This window comes from Spinacia oleracea, chromosome 4, assembly GCF_020520425.1.
Source record: "Spinacia oleracea cultivar Varoflay chromosome 4, BTI_SOV_V1, whole genome shotgun sequence".
Taxonomy (NCBI): domain Eukaryota; kingdom Viridiplantae; phylum Streptophyta; class Magnoliopsida; order Caryophyllales; family Amaranthaceae; genus Spinacia; species Spinacia oleracea.
In genome coordinates this window covers 163676515-163698408 of record NC_079490.1, presented here as the reverse complement: position 1 = coordinate 163698408, position 21894 = coordinate 163676515, and the positions used below count along the sequence as shown (strand labels likewise).

At 34.9% G+C, this 21894-nt stretch overlaps 2 protein-coding genes across 2 annotated transcripts; both read right to left on the bottom strand.

Moving 5' to 3' along the window:
• Positions 1-1107: 1107 nt before the first annotated feature.
• LOC110802253 (putative anthocyanidin reductase) lies at positions 1108-15076 on the bottom strand. The gene is made up of 6 exons (XM_022007699.2): positions 14902-15076; positions 7308-7478; positions 5455-5672; positions 3177-3336; positions 2184-2406; positions 1108-1521 (listed from the first exon to the last, which is right to left on the bottom strand). Exons 1-6 carry the CDS (start codon positions 15053-15055, stop codon positions 1380-1382), a joined length of 1068 nt encoding a protein of 355 aa, XP_021863391.1. The 5' UTR covers positions 15056-15076; the 3' UTR covers positions 1108-1379.
• Positions 15077-16595: 1519 nt separating this feature from the next.
• On the bottom strand, positions 16596-21042 carry LOC110802237 (50S ribosomal protein L24, chloroplastic-like). The gene is made up of 4 exons (XM_022007676.2): positions 20861-21042; positions 19037-19078; positions 17730-17960; positions 16596-16984 (listed from the first exon to the last, which is right to left on the bottom strand). The coding sequence occupies exons 1-4, from the start codon at positions 20960-20962 to the stop codon at positions 16781-16783; spliced, it is 579 nt and encodes a 192-aa protein (XP_021863368.1). The 5' UTR covers positions 20963-21042; the 3' UTR covers positions 16596-16780.
• Positions 21043-21894: the final 852 nt, after the last annotated feature.

The following is a 21894-nucleotide window of genomic DNA, read 5'->3' as shown; positions in this document are numbered from 1 at the left end:
AAAGCCCGTTTTTTTTTTAAAAAAAAAGTTTGGGCCGGGCCGAGCCCGAAAATCGGACCGGAATACACTTCCCAAAACCCGCTAATTTTTGGGCCGGGCCCATAATGATCAGCTCTAATATATTTAGTCGAGCTTTTAAAAATGATTGTATTTAGGAATAAGGACATAATAAACAAGCTTGCTCGGTCTATGATTGCTTGAGGAGGATAACTCGAACTCTTATGAATCGACAACAACACTTGGTTTATGGATAAACATCAAGTAAAAATGTTCGATCATATTACTTATCGTATCTTTATTTTTAAAGTTGTTGGGGTTTTAGCTTAAGGATGATGATCGTCTGATCGACGTTAAGTGGGCCATGTCGAGCCGGCTCGACCACTATGCCTATAAGCCTATTGCCTAAGATGACACGACCATTAGTTTCGTATCATATTGTGCAATATATCGACATATTACTTCGTATCAGGCCAGACTTGACTCATATAATTGATGTAACTTTCGATTGTTTAACTTAATATATACATCTGATTGTGACTTATTTTTATCGGATTTTTCATGAAATGACTTCGATGTTTGCGTTAATGCACCAAATACCCCTAATGTTTCCCGAATGCACCAAATACCCCTGACCTATGCAATAATATCACAAAATACCCTTATTGACCTTTTTCCGTCCAATCCGTTCAATTTTTTTTATCCATGAATAGTACTTTCACCAAGTTTATAAAAGAAGATTGAAGATCTTTTTTCCAAATATTAATTGTATACTGATGATGGTTAACAATAACGCTTGGACCCCTAAATAATTTGAATTAACATTGCATGTCTCTCTCCCTAAGTTTACGTAACTCGAGGATTAAGCCAACAATATAGTACGGAGTAACATTTATTTTCATATACTATGTTAATAAAAGATCAAAAGGTCTTGCGTGCACAAGTTGCACAATAAATTTATTGTGCACCAACATAACTTTAATCCAATTTTCTCTAACTTTTACTCACTTTTCTCTAACTTTTATATTATTAAAAAGAAATTAATAGATAAACATTTTAAAATGTTAAATGATTAATGTTACATATTATTATTGATTTTGAAAAAATATTTTTTATTAAAATGAAAATTTTTACTACTAAAAAGTAGATAACTTTTACATATATAAGGATGACTTTTAAGCATTTTACGTCAACTTTAACTTCGGTGTACAATATTTATCGTACACCCCATGTAAATAAGAATTTGTGATAAAAGATTCAGAATACGTTACATAACCATTATCTTGATAAACTTACAATCAATTTCCAAAAAACTGAGTGCTCGATCGTACTCTTAGATCTTGACTAAATTCCAAGATTATATAACCAATGACAAATCAATTTTAAGGTAGATAGCCACATTCCTTACAAAACTTGATAGATTGGTTGATTACAGTTTCTACACCATGTTTATATTCAAACCCCAAATCCTTCAACTTCTTTGAAGAAATTATCGACGGGATTACTCTACCTCCATCGTCCGACCTATGAAAACGAAAAACGATATACCATAAAAGAAAATCAGTCGTTGTATGGAAAATATGACTCTTACTCCGTCCGTCCCAAAATTAGCTATGTTTTCTATTTCAAGCATTCCAAATTTATAGTCATGTTTCTTTATGTGTATATTACTTTTTCCACTTTTCTATACACTATATTTCACTTTCCCACTTTCCCACTTTCCCTTACACTATACTCCGTATTACGCTTTACCAAACATTGTATTCCAATTTTCTTACTTTTTCATACACTCTCCCACTTTCCATACACTATATTTTTGTTTTTCTTAATCCGTCTTTTTAGTCAAACATGACTACTCCCTCTGTCCCTTAATACTCGACCTGTTTTGACCGAACACGTTTGTCAATGCACAATTTTGATCACCAATTTCTTTAACTACATATTATAAAAACTTATAAAAATATTATATTTTGAAAATATATATTAAGATGAAGCCAACAATATATTATATACTAACATTTGATATCATATACTATAAATAAAATAGGGTCAAAGTAAATTATGTGAATAGTGTAAAAAGTCAAAACATATCGAGTATTAAGGGACATAAGGAGTATAATTTTGAGACGGAGAGAGTAATATATGAAGTACTCCGTATAAAAGATGGAACAGAGAAGAAAGATCACCAGTTTATAGTTGTTGATGGACATGGACATGGACATGATTGAGCAAGAAGTTCCACCAATCGAGACAAGTGACAGTTTTGAGTACAACACAAGTAACGTCCTTTAGAATTTGGATGTTCCATAAGAAATATGTGTGCATTGCAAATGTCTTCAATGTGAACTAAACCAATTGACCCCATTCGTGCATTCACAGCTTTTAGAATCGGGAATAGTTCTGGATCATCTATGCACAATTGCACATATAATTATGAACAACTGATTTAGTTAATAAATAGGATGCACACTTAAGCCATGTTTAGTTAACATGATTTAAATCTCTTTGAGAAAACCATATAATTAACTCTGTTTATTAAAAAGAAATACCATAAAGTAACTCAAAATTATTTATTAATTTTTAAATACTTTGGTATTGATTATTTACCCTATCAATAGATTTGATTACTGGACAGGATAGTCCAATGTATATAGGGTTAGAGTCAAATTATTAGGACTTTTATTGGCAGAACTCTTATTAGACCGAGTCTTTATTGTACAGAGTCATAACAAGGTCAAACTTATACCGTAGTAATTTTGAAAACTAAACTAGTAATGATACAAAAAATTATGTATATAGCTTCATATTTACTTGTACTTGCACACAATTTTTTTTTTTCATTTTTATTGCTCATTTATTGACTCGCCCACTAACGACCCTCTATTGACCCGTGACCCGCTTTTGACCCGTCAATTATCGACCCGCTAAAAATGACTATTTCATTACCCAATCGCTTTTGACCCGCACCGATCCTGACCCTGACCCGCCTGATAACCAGGTCTACCCATCAAGCTATCAGCTATAAGTTTCTGGCTACGCCGTTGTAGTACAACTCCTTTTTTTTTTAATTTCAATAAGAAAACACCATATAATAAGAAATGCAGCTAGAAAATACCTAACGTAGCAAAACATATTATGTACTTATATTAACTAAAAAGATTTAAGGAAGAGAATCATACTTGTTATGGGTGACAAGAGGACTCGAACGCTGGATGGAAGTGTCGAAGTAAGGAAGGGGCCGGCTACGGTGGTAGTGATGACTGACACAAGGTCAAGACTGTTCTCATTAGCAAACTTGAATGCCGCTTCCTCAGTTAAAAGTTTGGATAATACATACACCTAAGAATGAACTTAAGGTTTTAGAAAAATTGATGCAAACATAGAAATAGATAGGCTTGTTTAATGGTCTAATTTGGTACGAGTATTGTTTATACACTACAAGAAATTGTATCATTAACGACGGATCTTCCGTCGTTAAAGGCCAATAATCGTTGATTAACGACGAGATTTCCTGTCGCGAACCCGTCACAAAAGGGGCCGTCATTAATGGAAAATCCCGTCGTTAACCCGCCGTAAAAGATATTTGCGACGGTTGTTCTCGTCTTTGTTTGGTTGTTTTGACCCGTTATTATTAGGTTGTCATTAAAATAAAAATTCTTATAGTGATAGACAAACACATGTCATACTATAAAATATTACTAATTTACAAAACAGACGCACGACTATGGTGGATTGGTGGTAGTGTTTATTAACATACTATGCATCACCCATATACCTGACAAAAATCGATCCGACCCGAAAATCGACCTGAATCCGACCCGAAAATACTGGGTTCTGAACAAGATTTTGTGATCCGTAACCTGATTTTATCCGAATCTGAACAACCCGAAAAGTAATGGGTCAAAATCCAACCGAACCCGTTTTGGACCCGACCGATTGAAAACCATTGTATTTATAGTAATAAATGAGATTATGAGAAAATTTGAGCATAATAAACACGTTGTTTTTACTATTATTGTGTGTAATATGATTTTAATTTGAATTATACGCCATTTTATGGTTGAATTTGACTAAATATAAACTTGTGTAGGAAAATATGTGAATTTGTGCCCATATTTTGTATATTTATCACCTACGTTAATGAGAATTTGATGCGTATTTTAAAATCTCTCAACCCGTTGGATCGACTAGAACCCGATAATTACCGACCCGATTCAACCCGAACCCAAAAATAATTTTTTATAACCCAACCCGACCTACCCGTTTGACAAGTCTAATCAACCATATCCATCTCCCGCATTCACGCGGCCTAGTTTTAAAGAATTTTCTATAGTGATTTAATGATATAAAATTATAATTGTAATTTATAATATAATACGGAGTTCTTGCTTGGTGCCAGGCCCGGTCCTGACATTTTGAGGGCCCTAGGCGAAATAAGGGATTTGGGCCCCTTCTAAAATAATACGTCTTTAACTGAAATAATTTTTTTTTTTTTTTTTTTGTGAAATCCATTATATTGTTGAATTCAAATCAATAAAAACTTAATCCGGCTCTAGTCGATTTCTTGAAATATTTCAATAAAATAAATACTCACTTAGTTACAAGATAATTAATATGCGTAAAGAGATACTTTTTGAAAATAAGGGTTCATTTTGAGCATATAAAAATATTAGTTAATTTTGTCTTCATTAAAATGCTTATCTATTTTAAAACTTATAAACCCATAGTCCATCAAATAAGCATTTTTTTGCTCACATATAGTTATATCAATTAGAAGTGAGTACAAAAGTCAAATACTACGTACATAAACTCAACGTAAAACACAAACACAAAAATAAAAATATTGACAAAGTTTAAAAAGAAAAGAGTTAGTAAGGGGAGTCGAACCCTAGACCTCTAGTAGATATCAAAACTTTAGAAGCTACTTTCTACCAATGAGCCAAGGAAATAACATGTGTATATAATGCGTTGTTTATTACTAGTACTAAATTACTGGATAGACAATTATTTTGGGCCCCTTTCCGCCTTGGACCCTAGGCGGTCGCACTCCTCGCCTACCCCCTAGGGCCGGGCCTGCTTGGTGCAATTGATAATTTCCTTAAAAGATTAATCGTTTACGGGCCAAACCTCCATAAGAGGTCAACCATCCCTAATTAAGGGCATATTCCTAGACACTTTGATCACCCCACAAGATAAAATTATGACAAATGATAGGGCGGGCCCGCCGGAGGAAATTTTTGTAGTGTATACTTCGTATTTTGTTACGACCCCTTAACATTTGTATAGAAGTGTATAAATTGCATACTATATTGCTTAGTTTTTCTACTGATCCCCTCGTGGCGGATCTTAACCATGCAATTAAGATTAGTCTCAATTAATCGTAATTTAATTTTGAGTAATTAGTGGGAGATGGGGAGCAAGTGAGCAACAATATATTAAGTAGCTAGACTGACATACCCAACCACTAGCTCTTGTATTCCAAACATGATCAACAGAAACTTGGCAAGATTCATCAACCACCGGCTTCCAATTTCCGTTGCTGTCTTTAGCTGTTATGGTGCTAATTGAAGATGTTAAGATCACCCTTTTCACCGATTTTGATCTTTTGCATGATTTCAAGAGGTTTAAGGTTCCTTTGATTGCAGGGTCGATTATGTTTGATTGTACATAACTTTCTTCAACGTCCAAAATGAAACCAAAAAAAAAAACGAAAATGATAAAGGTCGCAACATGCGACCTTTAAGCCGTGTCACAATGATGACATGGCATGATTATGTGTCATAATTTAAATTGGAAACTAAAATATTTAACTTATATAACCTATTATACATGTTACAAAAAAATGTAGGAAAATCTTAATATTCTAATTTGTTTCCTTCTTTATATCGACTACCTTATTTACATATTTCCATAGTAAAAATATTGCATTGATAGTACAAATATTATAATGATGCATAACCTACGTGGCGCCTATATGTACCAATTAAATTCCGACACGTAAGATTGCGACAACTAAATGTTGTCGCAACTTGCGACCTTTATCATCACCCAAAAAAAAAACAAAGCACGAAAAGTGATTACTTTTCCGTCTCTAAATTAAATGTTTAATTGGTAAAGGTTGCAATTTGTGACAATATTTAATTGTCACAATCTTACGTGTCGTAGTTTAATTAGTACATATAGGCGCCACGTAGGCTATGCGTCATCAAAATATTTTTACTATCAATGCAATATTTTTACTATGAAAATATGTAAATAAGGTAGTCGATATAAAGAAGAAAATAAATTAGAATATTATGATTTTTCTACCTTTTTTTGAAACATGTATAATAGGTTATATAAGTTAAATATTTTAGTTTCCAATTTAAATCATGACACATAAGCATGCCATGTCATCATTGTGACACGGCTTAAAGTTCGCATGTTGCGACCTTTATCATTTTCGAAATTAAATAAGACAAACATCTTCGTCTTCGACTTACTACGAGTATAATATAACTTTGTGTAATACGAAGTTTAAAGAAAGGTTAAATTGTTTTTTACCATCTAAAAAAATTGACAAATTATTTTTTACCACTTAAAAAAATAAAAATTGTTTTTTACCACCTGAAAATTGAATAAAAATTATCTTTTACCACACCCTTAACTACAAAATGGACGAAAACATTATGTGAATTAATGGTAAGTATTGGAAAATGTTAGCTTATATACATAAAAATCGTGGGAGAAGAGAAGGAAATAAAAAATATATCCGTTGAAATGGGTCCGCATGACGTTTCCGTCATCTTTCCGGTTAAGAGGTGGTAAAAACCAATTTTTATTTTATTTTTAGGTGGTAAAAAATCATTTTTACATTACAAGAATTTGTATCTTTAACGACAACCTAATTACGACGGATCAAAAATCACGTCGCAAAAGCCTTTTGCGACGGGGAAAACAACCCCAAACAAAGACGGGAACAACCGTCGCAAATATATTTTATGACGTGTTAACGACGGGATTTTCCATTAACGACGACCCCCTTTTATGACGGGTTCGCGACATGAAATTCCATCATTAATCTACGATTAATGGCTTTTAGCGAAGGGATTTCCCGTCGTTAATGGTACAATATTTTGTAGTGTTATTTTTTTAGGTGGTAAAAAATAACTTATCAATTTTTTTAGGTGGGAAAAAACAATTTAATGCAAATATAAAATGTACTCGTACTAAACAATAATAAGAAATTAAGAATATGTTCTACTGTAATATTTTTTAGGGACGGAGGAAGTAAGAAATGAAATCAGATTAAGTTGTTTAAAAGACCTTACCAACATTTGCTTGATCTTTATTAATGTTGAATTCCATAGAAGCTGCTACATGGAACACCCCATCGCAGTTCTGCAAAGCTTCATCAAAACTCCCTTCATCGTGTAAGTCAGCCTTGAAGATTTTCAGTCGTTCTTCATTTTTCCATTTCGGTATTAGATACGAAGCCTTTTCTAACATGATCAAGAGTTCAAATAACAATCACAACTTAGAGATTAATTGATGGTTTTGAAATATAAATAATGGAGTTACAATTTATATAATTAAGGATTTAAGGGATTCGACTCATATATATCTCAAAGTAAATAAGTTTACATATGTGCATGCATGTCGCAAAATGATTATTAACGGCTCTAGTAAGAACTTTGATTTCTAGTGGACTCGATCTTCTAGTTCTAGGGTGTGAGTTCCAGCATTGACACCAACAATTTTTTTTTTGTAGGGTAGCAATATGTAACATGTTTGCGCCATGTCATTTGCCAAGTAATGGCGACACGTGGAGAGATATAATAGATTGTTTGGGAGATTTAATAATATATATAGATTTGAAAGGAGTTTGGGCGGAAAATAAAAAATTATTTGTTTATCCACGAATTATAAACATCCTGGAACCATTTAGGCAACTCTATAGCGAAAGTGAAGAATCATTGAAGAATGTTTTCCCGTCACTTTATTCTAAACTTCCCAAGCTTTTCCATAAAGTTAATTCAATGATTATGCACCGTTTACGTATAAATGTACAGGGAGAAAAATCAACAGGTCGGACCTTAACGAGGAGTATAAGTCTTGGTTCACCAAGTTATAAGAATGAAAGGTTCAAAGTTCGGCCAATTGACTCGGAAGACGTTGAAATTTTTATTCCACCTTGGGGCTCAAAGGATGGTGATAATGGTGGCAAATAATCTTCTCCGGACATGATTTTCAAGAAATTGATTGTTCAATTGCTTATAATGCTCAATTGTTGAATTGGTAGTGTGGATTGCTTTAAGTAGCATTACTTTAATTTTAAGTTTTTAAATTCTATGTCGTTTCATACACTTATTCGTGTCCTTGTGTATAGCAAAAACCTTTCGTATAAGTTTCCATTTAGTTATTGTGCATGTATTGATAGGAATTCATGGGCCGGTTTTCGGCGTATATTATCTGGTTACGCCTTAAGGTTTGCGCATGTGCTCACAAAATTCATGCATGTGAGCAAACAAATAGTTCGGTTGTATCATGCTCATGCCACAATCAATTGTGCATATAAAATTGACATGGACATTCTATTAGGAGGAACGTACATAGTACATATCAACGGTCTATAATATAATTTCAATGTCATATGTACATACATGTAATGATATACAATCATTACCCTTGTCTCGTCTACCACACTTATGAGTTGTTGGTATTCAGCCTAGCAATATCATCAGCAACACTGATCACAACAACAACAAACAAGCAAGACTGCAAGATTCATTTCTTCTAGAACATTCCTAACTGATTTGCCTTAGTTCAAGGGAGTTAGTTATAACTGATTTCTGGTGTAATAATTAGCCTAGCTGATGTGTACCAATGCTCGTTTATGATTGGTCCTAACACATCATCAATGTAGCTCATCCTAATGTATTTATACTGTCAGCTTGTACTTCTTAATTCATTCAATCAATAAGAGAAAACAATCCTCTCCATTTCTCTCTCTCTCTAGTCAGTTTTCTTTGCAGAAGTTCATCCCAAATAGGTGAAATCTGACATGGTATCAGAGCAGTGATCAATAGATCCTGCTGCAATTTTTTCCGCAAAATTCCTTTTGTATACATCTTCTTCTCAGTGCATCAAATACAGTCATTGAATCACTAAGCCTGATCAAATAATTTTTTGATCGAAGTTTCTTCCTCTAAATCACTAAGTTTGATCAACTGAATTTTTCTTTGATCTAAATCTCTTTCTCAGTTCTCAAATGTTCTTTTTTGAATTTCTTCAAAGATGCCTGCTGATCAAGATTCTGCAACTAATCCTAATTCAGCACATTATCTTAGTAGTCATGATCTTAATGCTTCCAAATTGGTTAGCATTGTGTTTGATGGAAAGTGCTTCAATGACTGGAAGCGTTCCATGGTGATTGCACTTTCAGCAAGGAATAAATTGTGTTTTGTTGATGGCAGTCTTAATCAACCAGCAAGTAATTCAGCAAATCACAGAATCTGGAACAGGTGTAATGACTTGGTAATTTCTTGGATGCTATCTTCCTTAGAGCCTTCAATTGCAAGGAGTGTGTTGTACCTCAAAACTGCAAGAGAAATATGGCTTGATCTGGAGGAGAGATTTTGTCAGTCATCTGGACCACAACTCTTTTCTGTACAACAGAAATTGTGTGATTTGAGTCAAGCAGATGATGAGCAGATTTCAAGCTTCTTCACTAAGATAAAGCTATTATGGGATCAACTTGATGGACTTTATCCTTTACCTTCATGTATCTGCACAGGTTGTAGCTGCACTTTGACTCAACAACTACTGAAGTCTCAACAGAATCAAAGATTGATTCAATTCTTGATGAAATTGAATGAGAAGTATGATCATTCAAAGAGCACTATACTCATGATGAGCCCCTTGCCAACTATTTCAAAAGCATATGGACTTCTTTTGCAGGAAGAACAACAGAAGGAAGTCAATAATAGTCGAATTCACAATTCAGAATCCACAGTGTTTACAGCAAGAAGATTTTCTGACAACAAGTCATACAGATCACCTCCATATGCTTCTGGTTCAGGATCATTCAATGCAGCAAATGGAAATCAATCAAGAAACTACACCTATACAAGAAACAATCTCTACTGTGAACACTGCAAAATGAAGAATCATACTGTAGAAAAGTGCTGGAAATTACATGGATATCCTAAGGATTTCAAGGGCAAGGGAAAGAGAGTTGTTGCAGCAGCTCAACTTGAGGAGAATCAAGAGAAAGAAACAAAAGGAGAATCAGGAACTGTACAAGCAACTTTTACTGAGGAGCAATACAATCAGTTGCTTAGCTACCTTGCTAGTCACAACAATCACAAGACTTCTAGTCAAGATGAACATCATGGCTCTAGTTCACTTGGTCTAGCAACCACCTCTCACATGAAAGGTACATTCTGTCTTTTATCTAAATTTAAAAACACATGGATATTGGATAGTGGAGCTAGTGATCATATGTGTTCAGACCTAAGCATGTTCAAAACCACAGAACTGATGACTGACAGATTACACACAATTACCATTCCTAATGGTACTGAATTGTCAGTCACACATAAAGGTCAAATTGATTTAGGAACTATTGCTCTTCAGGATGTTCTCCATGTGCCAGGGTTCCAGTTTAACTTGATCTCAATCTCTAAGCTGTGTTCTGATAATAATTGTTCTGTGTTGTTTACAAATGGTGAATTTTTTGCACAGGACCTTTCACAGAACAAGCATACTCTGCTTGGTAGATTGGACAATGGATTGTACAATCTAAATGATGGTCTATTGGTGTCTAACAACAGTTTCAATAAGCATGCTCTTTCAAGCATCTCTGCAGTAGAAGAAGCAAAACTTTGGCACCTTAGATTAGGTCACATGCCTTTTGGAAAAATAAAAAACATCAAGGGCATTGATATTAAAGGTTGTTTAGCTGAAAGGTTTTGTCAAATTTGTCCATTGGCTAAGCAAACCAGATTTCCTTTTCCTGTAAGTAGTATTAAGACAGTGCAACCTTTTGAATTACTACACATTGATGTATGGGGACCCTATTCTGTGCATGATAGTTCCAAGTGTAACCAATTCCTCACTATTGTAGATGATTTCACTCGAATGACATGGACTCACTTGATGAGAAATAAAACTGATTCTGTCAAAGTTATGCATGATTTTTTCCTATATGTTGAGAATCAGTTTGGCCTTACAGTGAAACAGATTAGGACAGACAATGCATTAGACTTGACAGAAGGTGGAATGAGAGACTTGTTTCTCAAAAAGGGGATTGTACAACAGAAAAGTTGTAGCAACACACCTCAACAGAATGGTGTTGTTGAAAGAAAACACAAACACCTCCTAGAAACTGCCAGAGCTCTCTCATTCCAAGCTAAACTACCTGACAAATATTGGAGTGAATGCATCCTTACAGCTACTTATTTGATAAATAGAATGCCTCTCAAAAACATACAATTCAGCACTCCTTATGAAAAGCTGTTTAAGACACCACCTGACTTGTCTCATCTGAAAGTCTTTGGTTGTTTGTGTTACATCAGCTCTTCTAAAATTCATAGAACTAAGTTTGATCCAAGAGCTGAACCTTGTGTTCTTGTTGGTTATCCACCTCATCAAAAAGCCTACAAAGTACTAAATCTAGCTACACACAAGTTTGTTGTTTCTAGGGATGTAGTGTTTCATGAAAAACATTTTCCATTTCATTTTTCAAACTCTCCAAACACTACCTACTCAAATCAATTCTTCTTGCCTGTTGTGACTCCTTTTTCTGCAGAAATTTCTTTCACACCATCAACTTCACCAGACCAGACTCACAACATCTTCAGTAATCCTCAAACCTCACAAATTCACTCCAACTCCAATTCTCCTACTTCTTCTTCTGCTGATATTTTGCACACTTCTCCTTCTGCTGATGATACATCCATTCTATCTAACACTCCACCAACTGAACCTCCAGCTCCTAGAAAATCTACCAGACCTTCCAAACCACCTGCTCATCTACAAGATTTCATATGTTCTAAGCCTACAAAGCATTGGTGTAATTTTGTAGCATATGACAGCTTGCCAATCCAACACAGATTGCTTATTGCTGCACACATGGAACTTGTTGAACCAACTTCTTACACTGAGGCTACAGCAGATTCTAAATGGATACAGGCCATGGACAATGAGATTACTGCTTTACAGAAGAACAATACATGGGATTTTGTTTTGCTTCCTAAAGGAAAGAAAGCAATAGGCTGCAAGTGGGTTTACAGAATTAAAAAATATGCAGATGGAACAATTGAAAGATATAAAGCAAGGTTGGTAGAAAAAGGGTTCACTCAAAAGTATGGCATTGACTATCATGAGACCTTTTCTCCAGTTGTCAAAATGTCTACTGTCAGATGTTTAATCAGCCTTGCTGCCAGTAATAATTGGAGAATTTTTCAACTGGATATCAACAATGCTTTTCTTCATGGACACCTTGATGAGGAAGTCTGTATGAAAATTCCTTAGGGTGTTACTGCTCCACCTGGTTTTTTTTGCAAACTCAACAAGTCTTTATATGTTTAAAGCAGGCATCAAGGCAGTGGTTTGCTCGATTACACTCTGAACTAAAGTCACAAGGTTATAAACAGTCTAAAAGTGATTATTCTTTGTTTATCAAACAAGATTCTGGTGATTTGACTGTGGTGGCTGTATATGTTGATGACATCCTTATCACAGGATCGAATGAGGATAAAATTACTGCCCTTAAATCACATTTGCATCTCACATTCAGCATTAAGGATTTAGGAGTTCTTAATTTTTTTCTTGGTATTGAAGTCAGTCATACCAATGATGGATATGTTCTTACTCAAAAGAAGTACACCAAGGAACTTCTTCAGGATTGTGAGCTGGACATTTCCAAACCTGTTGTGACTCCATTTCCTCTCAATCTCAAGCTCACCACTGAAGGAACACCTTATCACAATGCAGAACTATATAGATGTTATGTTGGCAAGCTGAATTTTCTCACTCACACAAGACCAGATATCTCCTTTGTTGTTCAATGTTTGAGTCAATTTATGCACTCTCCTACTCTGCAACACATTGAAGCTTTGACTCACACTCTCAGATACATTAATTCCACTTCAGGACAAGGTATTCTCCTCAGGGCTACAGAACAGCTCACCTTGCAAGCTTTTTCTGATTCAGATTGGGCTGCCTGTCCAACAACAAGGAGATCTGTTACTGGTTATGTTTTACTACTAGGAAATTCTCCTATTAGTTGGAAATCCAAGAAGCAATCAACCATCTCCAAAAGTTCATCTGAAGCAGAATATAGAGCAATGTCTCAAGCTGCTGCTGAAGTTACTTGGATTGTTCGACTCCTTGAAGAACTAGGGGTGCACAATTTGAAGCTTGTTGCTCTACATTGTGACAACCAGTCAGCCATTCACATTGCTACAAATCCAATCTTCCATGAGCGCACAAAGCACATTGAAGTGGACTGTCATTTTACTCGAGATAAGGTTCTTGAGGGCCTTTTGCATCTAAGTTATCTACCTACTCACAATCAGTTAGCTGATATTTTTACTAAAGTTTTACCAGGTGCTCAACACAGAAATCTGTCTACCAAGCTTGGCATGATCAATGACTCTCCCATGCCAAGTTTGAGGGGGGGTGTTGGTATTCAGCCTAGCAATATCATCAGCAACACTGATCACAACAACAGCAAACAAGCAAGACTGCAAGATTCATTTCTTCTAGAACATTCCTAACTGATTTGCCTTAGTTCAAGGGAGTTAGTTATAACTGATTTCTGGTGTAATAATTAGCCTAGCTGATGTGTACCAATGCTCGTTTATGATTGGTCCTAACACATCATCAATGTAGCTCATCCTAATGTATTTATACTATCAGCTTGTACTTCTTAATTCATTCAATCAATAAGAGAAAACAATCCTCTCCATTTCTCTCTCTCTCTAGTCAGTTTTCTTTGCAGAAGTTCATCCCAAATAGGTGAAATCTGACATGAGTCTTTACCAACTGGGACAAAGATTAAATAATGCATAACAAAGCAGCTGTTAAACACATATGATATTTATTCTTGGACGTTTAACCAACATAATTTCTTTTTGGGGCCCCAAAATTTTATGGACCTCCCTTTAACCGGCCCTGCTAATATCATATATTTCATTTTTTTTTTAAAAAAAATATTGTAATACTACGTAATAATCAAAGGATAGTATAACACTCAATGTTACAGATAGTACTTACACCACACAAAAAAAATGTTACAGATAGTATCAACTAGTTTACTTAGATAAACAATAAGAGAGCATCATTACGTACTACTATATTAGTATATTACTAATATGTTCTTTATGGATTTATGATCTCTAATTAAAAATAAGAATCATGCATCATTTCATTTGAGTTAGAGTGATTCAAGCTTGTAACCTATAAAAAATATAACTTGTTAAAGCGAATCATTTTAACAGAAAATATCAAACATATTACTTTTGTTGTAATTTGTAAATTAGCCACCAAAGCAATATAATTAGTACAAATGAGGGAGGGTGATTCAAACTTGTAACCTATCGTACACAGGTCGTGTCTCAGGACTCAGTGTAAACACTAATCCAAGACATCATTGGATATCAAAAATGTTATTTAAAATAAAAATGTTAATTGGGTCAAAATCAAGTTATGAGATCGAACAAATCCTATATATCCTAATTATGCAATAACATTTTTGTTAATTCAATCTACTTTATTTCTTCTATAATTTACACCTAAACTTAATAATTGTCATATATAATACTTCATATATTGGTTCTTAATATCTACGTAGTATGACATGACTATTAATTCCGAACAGAAAGATGAGGTTTTAAAAGAACAGAAAAATCTACTAACCGATATTTCGGACAGTGGCATGAACTTTGCAACCCTTTAGAAGTAAAGCCTTAACGAGCCATGATCCAACATAGCCAGTTGCACCCGTCACACAATACGTCGTAGCTTCATCAATTGCTGGTGCACTCTTGCATGACTCCCCTCCATCCTCCATTATTACTGTTTTAATTTGCTACACAGCAATTATATGAGTGCCAAATTCAGGGGTTTAAATATAGTTTTACCTGTATAAATCCGGAGTGTAATAAAAAATGAGATATAATTGTGGGACAGTAGATTCGAACCGCATTATATAACTCGTGACATACCGAATTTATCATATGTTTAATTTACTTTTTTGTTTAAATATTTTAGTGAATACGGAGTATTGGTTATTTTAATAAAAAGAGGTACCTTAAACAGTGTGTTTATCAGGCCACTTTACTTTAGTTGTATCTTTGTATGTTATGGTTGTATTTATCTGCGTTGTTGTGTACTTCACCGGTTAATAAAACATCTGCAAACTTCCAAACGGTAAAATTTTAGAAGATAAATTTTTGTTTGGCTATTAAATATTAGTTTAATGAAAATTTAGATGTGAAATAAGATAGTGAGTGTTTTGTTAGCTGAAATTGACAGAGTGTGAGACCCTAACTTTTTCGGTAGTAGGAAGAGAGAGGTATTTAAAAAAAAGTTAGGGATCTTTCCAAACTAAAACTTTTATATAAGGCGGTCTTACCCAAAAGACTACATTTGTGTCATATAAGTTAATTACTGGAACTAATTAGTTAATAATTGAAACTAATTAGTAAATCACTGAAACTAATTAGTTAAGCAATGGAACTAATTAGTTACGAAGTATGTTGGAAGTTCTCATTGGGAAACACAAAGAAATGAGTGTAAAATAAAAGAGTCTCGCATTGGAAAAACTCTTCATATTCTCCTTGTTTATTAATTGGAGAATGAGTGTAACTCTTGTTTAAGAAAGTGTGATAGTGGTATTTGGGTGAACACATAACACACGCGTGCACGCTCCGGGCCGGGCCTCGGGACTTGGGAATGTGGTTCGCGGGAGCGGGGTGGGTTTTGTGGGCCTTACCTATTCTTTTTGGTAACGCACATTATTAATTACGTAACCGTTACATTAATTGCCATTAACTGCGTCCTTTACAACCTTCATGATTTCGTCCGTTTTGGCTGTTACAACCTTAATTGGTTTTGCTTGTTTTTGTCTGTTGCTTCCCTTAATTCTTCCCTTAATTCTGATTACTATCAGAGTTTCGAATTCATTCCAAAAGCACAGAAATTATTCAAACACTTTTCCAGAAAAATTAAAAGACACATTCTCTCTCTCACATAAAATTGTTCTCAGTTTTGGGCATATGTCTGACTCTATTCGATTTTGTGAGTGCACACAAAGTCGGCGTTGCGCTAATCTTGGAGGGTGACCACATTCTGTTCTACTGCACCGGGAGGTAGCGCGGAATCGTCTTTTAGGACAGTGGTTGTCCACGACTCAACAATTGTTCATCTATCAGTTCATCAACCAGATAAATTTGTTCTAATTTCAGTTTAATAGCAACAAGTTAAGCACTAGAGCTAGTTAGTTAAGCAGTGGAACAAATTCTGAAGTGCACCCTGCAATCCGAGTGCAAGATACTGAAATTTTGATGCTTCGACTTCTTCGGAAAAATCTCCATGTCACTTTGCTAGGGTGAAAAGTGAAATAATGGCATATAAGGTGGGTAAATATATTTCTGATAACTACAACATATATTATGCCAATAATTTGTTTACAAAAACAGATGTGAATAGCTATTCTCTGGCTAAGGTAGCATCTTACAGTAGCTTCAAAAACACAAAAAGATTGGTTATATCACACAGAAAAAACTTAAGCTTTTTAAGCAGCAACAGCAACAGCTGTTTCCGATTCCTTCTTATTCTGGATTTCCTTCCACCTATCTGGAGTGTCAACTATCTCCCCTGTCTTAATAAGGTACCGGACTTTTCTGCCATCCTCGAGAATTTTGTGACCCACCCGACTAGAGACTTCTTGTTCTTTCGAGTACAACATGACATTCGAGCTGTGGATAGCTGCCTCAATCTGGAAATGAAAATAATATTCATTCGCTTACAATCTAGTCAAGTAATTTGGGTATTTTTCGATCTAAGCTGTAATTTTGAACTAATCATCCAATGCATAAACTGCAATTTACTAAAGAACGGTGCGGAAAGAGCAAGGGCAGTGATTTTTAATATGGATAACAGATTTCTGCAAGAAATACTATGGCTCCGTTTGGTTTGGTGTATAATGATTTCAGTGCAAAATGATTTTCTATGCAAAACATTTCCAAGGGAAAACACAATTCCAAACTAGTTTTCCTTTGTTTGGTTCCTTAAAGAAAATGGGAGAAGATGGTAAAGATTGAGGGAAAGAAGGGAGAGGGAGGAAAGGTAGAAATGTGGTTTCCCTCCATTTCAAATGGAAAAGGTTTTTCCACCTTTGAGTGAGTTATGGAAAATAGTTTTTCATCCCTTGTCAAACCAAACAACGTAAAATGATTGAAAAGGGGGGAAATCGTTTTCCATAAAAACGGTTTACACCCTACCAAACGGAGCCTATAAGTCAATGAACTTCCACCAGATAGTTTCACACGTCCTGAAACGAGAATAAAGTAAAAACGACAAGAGCAGAAATCATTTAACAGTCTCTCTTCTTAAACCCGTCCCTACATTACAGGCATTTTTCTGCCTCCAAACAACAGATACTGACCATCAGAAAGAGCAGCAGGATTTCTTTGTTGCAAAGAAGCAAAAAATAGTAATTGATCAACAGTGAGTCTACATACCTTGATTATTTGACCTTGTTCACCCTCCTCTTTGCTCTTCACATGCTTTGTCTTCAAGTTTAGATCCTTGATAATCACCGTGCTGTTGTGTTTATGGATCTTACTGATCTCTCCAATCTTGCCTTTCTCTCCTCCAGAGATTACTTTCACTGTATCCCCAACCTTGACGTGCATTTTGTGAAGCTTTGGGAGACTGTTTGGTTTACAATCCTTCCGTTCCCAGCGCTTGATCTGCATAACGGAAAAATATATGATTCCATAAAGAAATGTTTGCTTGAGTCTCCACAATGGGAAAAATAATTGAGCATCCATAGTCCCAGCCACTAATATATTCCGCATGGGATACACGTTACCAGCTAACCCCTGCAAGATTGATATTTTCGGGTGGAATTTCTAATGTGGATACTTGTTATGAATGACGCGGTGGTCCAACACCACCCAATAATCTTTCCGGCAACGGGTTATCAAAGATGATTCTACAGCCTAACAGGAGAGGGATTAATAATGATATGAGAGAGTCTGCATCATTTTAACTTGTGCTATTTACACGAGGTACCAGTATAACAAACCTAACATGATGATTATGGTAGAGAAGCAAACGTTGCATCAAGAAAACTTACTCCGCATTTGTCATGTATTCAACATATTATTAGACTTGAATAAGTGACTGCCTTTTCTGTGAGACTGACAAACAATACCAAGACAAAAGGGTCACTGAGAATCATTCCCCATGGATGGCAAATAAGATCTACTCCATGTGAATGGGAATTTTACCAAACACCTAAAATCCAGTTTCCTGATCACACCATGCATTTGGATCGAATGAAAGGCAAAGGTTTATAGTCACGGGAAGGGGGAAAAAAGTCGCCAAAGGATAGGATCATAGGAAATCAACACCATTAACTGACCATTCTTCAGTAGAGTTCAAAATCCATGTCACTGTGAACTGAAATTTCCTCTTCAATTTGCCAGAAGCCCTTTTCAAATTCTTTTTCAGGTTTACAATAATATTGAAATTAAAGTTTCCATCACTTCGGGAATTCTTTAAGCTCAAATGGACTAAGCAATACCTTTGAAAGACGACCTTCCGGTCCTTCCCCATGGAGGAATATATATATTTATCTAGTTATAAACCTTCCATGGCAAATATATCATCATGATTTCTACCAAGGTATTTCGCGTTGGTTATAGCTTAGTTCTATCCAATCATCGGGGGGGGGGGGGGGGGGGGGGGGGGGCATGTAAAATGATTAGACGAGACAGAATTCAAACAAGGAACAGATAGCACAAGAGATTGAAGTACCAACCCTCATGACAATAAGACATGGTGAATGACCTTCTGTTTTAACCTGCAAGTAACAAAGGCCATGGTTAAAAATAAAAACATTTAATATATAACCTAATATAAAATTAGTGATTAGAAAGAAAAATGAATCGTGGCTCTATTATATTCCACTGACGGTATGTTGTGAGTACCACAACTTCTATAGCCAAACAAAAGAGACACATGAAAGTTCCAACTTCAAAATGTAGACGGTATGCTTGGATATTCATAAATTGTGATGCACATAAATTTGATCATGTGATAAGAAGATTAAAGCATAACTCCTTTCTTCTACTAGAGTACTATTTTACCATTCAATATCTAACCTAGGCTACAATATTACTAGCTAAAAAGTTTCAAACCCATAGTTTACCAGGCCATCTCTCAAGCCGCATGCATCCTTCAATCACCCTTGCCCTCTTTTTTTTTTCTAGAAAAAGCGTTTCTCTATAAATCTCGAAGCAGCGATGTTTCCATACAACTTCTACATTTAGACATCACATAGAATACCTCAGTGAAAAGAGGGCAAAGCAATCTCCGAAGTTTTCAATAGATTGATTACTTCTTTACTAGTAAAGGCAATGTTTCAAGTTTTAATCTCTTATAGAGCAAACACACGCAGTTGATCTCATGAATCATCAGCCATAGACTTCAGTTTCTAACGTATAAACAATTCCCAGGTACATAGGGCCTCTGGAGTCTGGAATTTCCCATGTTGGAGATTATGAGGTTACAATCAGAAACCTACAGTGAAGCATTCAAGAAACACACATAACAAAACATTCCTGCTTTAGCACACATAACAAAATATTGTCTCAAGCTACTTAATAGTTAACCACAGACGGTTAACATTAAGAAGGATGCAATATTTCTTCTTTTTCACTATAAAAGACAACAATGCACCTCCACTTCAATCTCGCTTTTAACTGAAGTAGATTCAAGAAACTTCCTTCCAAACAATATAACACCATAAAGTACCACAATTTTTTTAGAACAAGAGAATCACATAAGGAACAAATCATCAACATTTGCACAAGTGTCTCTCCACAAAACAGATGCATCCTTTAACTTATTAGCTACTACTTGGCCAATTATATCATACAAGAATTTGCAAGGCATCAAGCTGTTAAATTTGCACAAGTCATTTCCTCACAAAACAGATGTATCCTTAGGATTCCTAACAACTTATAAGCTACTAATTGCCCAATCATATCATAGAAGATTTGCAAGCACCAAACTGCTTAGCATTTACACAAGTCATTTCGCTACAAAACAGATGAATTTTTATAACTTATAAGCTACTAATTGCCGAATTCATAAAAGATTTTGAAACTGCTTAAAATTTGCACAAGTCAATTCGCCAAGAAACATATGCATTCTTATTAACTACTGATTACCCAATTATATCTTATAATATCTACCCAATTTCAAGAAGGAAGAACATAATCGAAAGAGCAATGACATTATACCATAAACTATCTACCATATTTGAGAAATATATTATACCACAGCCAGGCAATTCCTAGTCTTATCATATCTTACAATTATTCTATCCAGACATAAATTGAGCTTCCATAACAAAAAAAAAAAAAATCTAATTCACCAAAAAGGCATTTTGCAATTCCCATTACAAATTTCCTGTTGTAGCATTTCCGCAAATAATTACTCAAAAGTTCGGTAAACAATGAATAATTCGATCAATTTGAGCAAGGCCCACTTAAAATTAACAATCAAGAGGCTAACCATACAAAATTATTGCAAAAAAACCCAAAAAGTTTTTTTAAAAAAGGGGAAAATTGTGAGGTACCTGAAGAGTGGTGGGAGAAGGGAAGAGACGTTGACCAAGGAAAGAGTTGGAGGAGAGAGAAAGAGAAGTGAAGGAGCTTTGAAGAGCAGCCATGGCTGCCATTTTTGCAATTGTTTCAAACTCTGTGTTTTTTAGTTGAGAAGTGAGCTTTGGTTTTCAGCAATTTTGTTCCTCTTCTTCTTTGTTTGTTGATTATATGTTGATGATGATGTTGTGGATAAGAGTCTCTCATAATGGGCCGGGCTTCTACTCAACCCATCAAACCAAATATATATGGGCCGATTATTCATTCGAGTGACAGAATGAATCCTCTGTGATTTTGGAGCGATTAGCCCATCCTTTATCAAAAGTTATTGCGTGCACCCGAAATTTTATTCTATATCAATATAATTTTTACCTAATTTTTTTTGTACTTTTTACCTGTTTTGATTAATCTAACTAGTGTGTAGCTCGGGCGATGCCCCGATTGCTACATTAAATAGTTAAAATTTTTGTTTTTCCCGAGCTCAATATTTTTAAAATACATGTATACCATAAAATGAAAAACACCCATCAAGTTCGTCAACAGCACAAACACACTACGTCGTTTATCATAAGAAATAATTTTTCAATTACATCATCTTCCAATTTGTATAATTTGTTTTCTAGTGGAATTTCCAAATTAATAAACACCAAAATATAATATGTAGTTGATGCTTATGAGACTGATGACGTCATGTTTATCCATGGTTGTCTTAATTCTTTAATTATTTATTTCCCCAAAATAGTGAATAGAAAATAAAAAGTCACATAAATATTTAGTTGTTTTAGACTTCATGTTAACATTCATTTATAAGTTAATGTGAAAGGAGAAACCACAATTGGTTGTTGGTTAAGATGGTAATGAGATTTACCATCCACACTCGAGGTATTGAGTTCGAAACTCATCGTATGTATTGATTTTTGGTTGTCTATGATATGAAATATCATTTGGTGAGTGCATGATGTGACGCAAAAGGAAGAATACTACGTGGCACATATACGTTTTTCTCAAC

Bases quoted from the DNA above. Each gene is read 5' to 3' on its own strand.
- LOC110802253 (XM_022007699.2), bottom strand. From the start codon at position 15,055: ATGGAGGATGGAGGGGAGTCATGCAAGAGTGCACCAGCAATTGATGAA. The intron at 5,673-7,307 runs GTAAGGTCTTTT...TGGACGTTGAAG, and splicing joins TAAAGATCAAGCAAATGTTG to AAAGTTATGTACAATCAAAC. The intron at 1,522-2,183 runs GTGATCTTTCTT...TCGTTTTCATAG, and splicing joins CCATCAACAACTATAAACTG to GTCGGACGATGGAGGTAGAG.
- LOC110802237 (XM_022007676.2), bottom strand. From the start codon at position 20,962: ATGGCAGCCATGGCTGCTCTTCAAAGCTCCTTCACTTCTCTTTCTCTC. The intron at 19,079-20,860 runs GTACCTCACAAT...TGTTACTTGCAG, and splicing joins CTTCTCCCACCACTCTTCAG to GTTAAAACAGAAGGTCATTC. The intron at 16,985-17,729 runs GTATGTAGACTC...TTTCATTTCCAG, and splicing joins AACAAGGTCAAATAATCAAG to ATTGAGGCAGCTATCCACAG.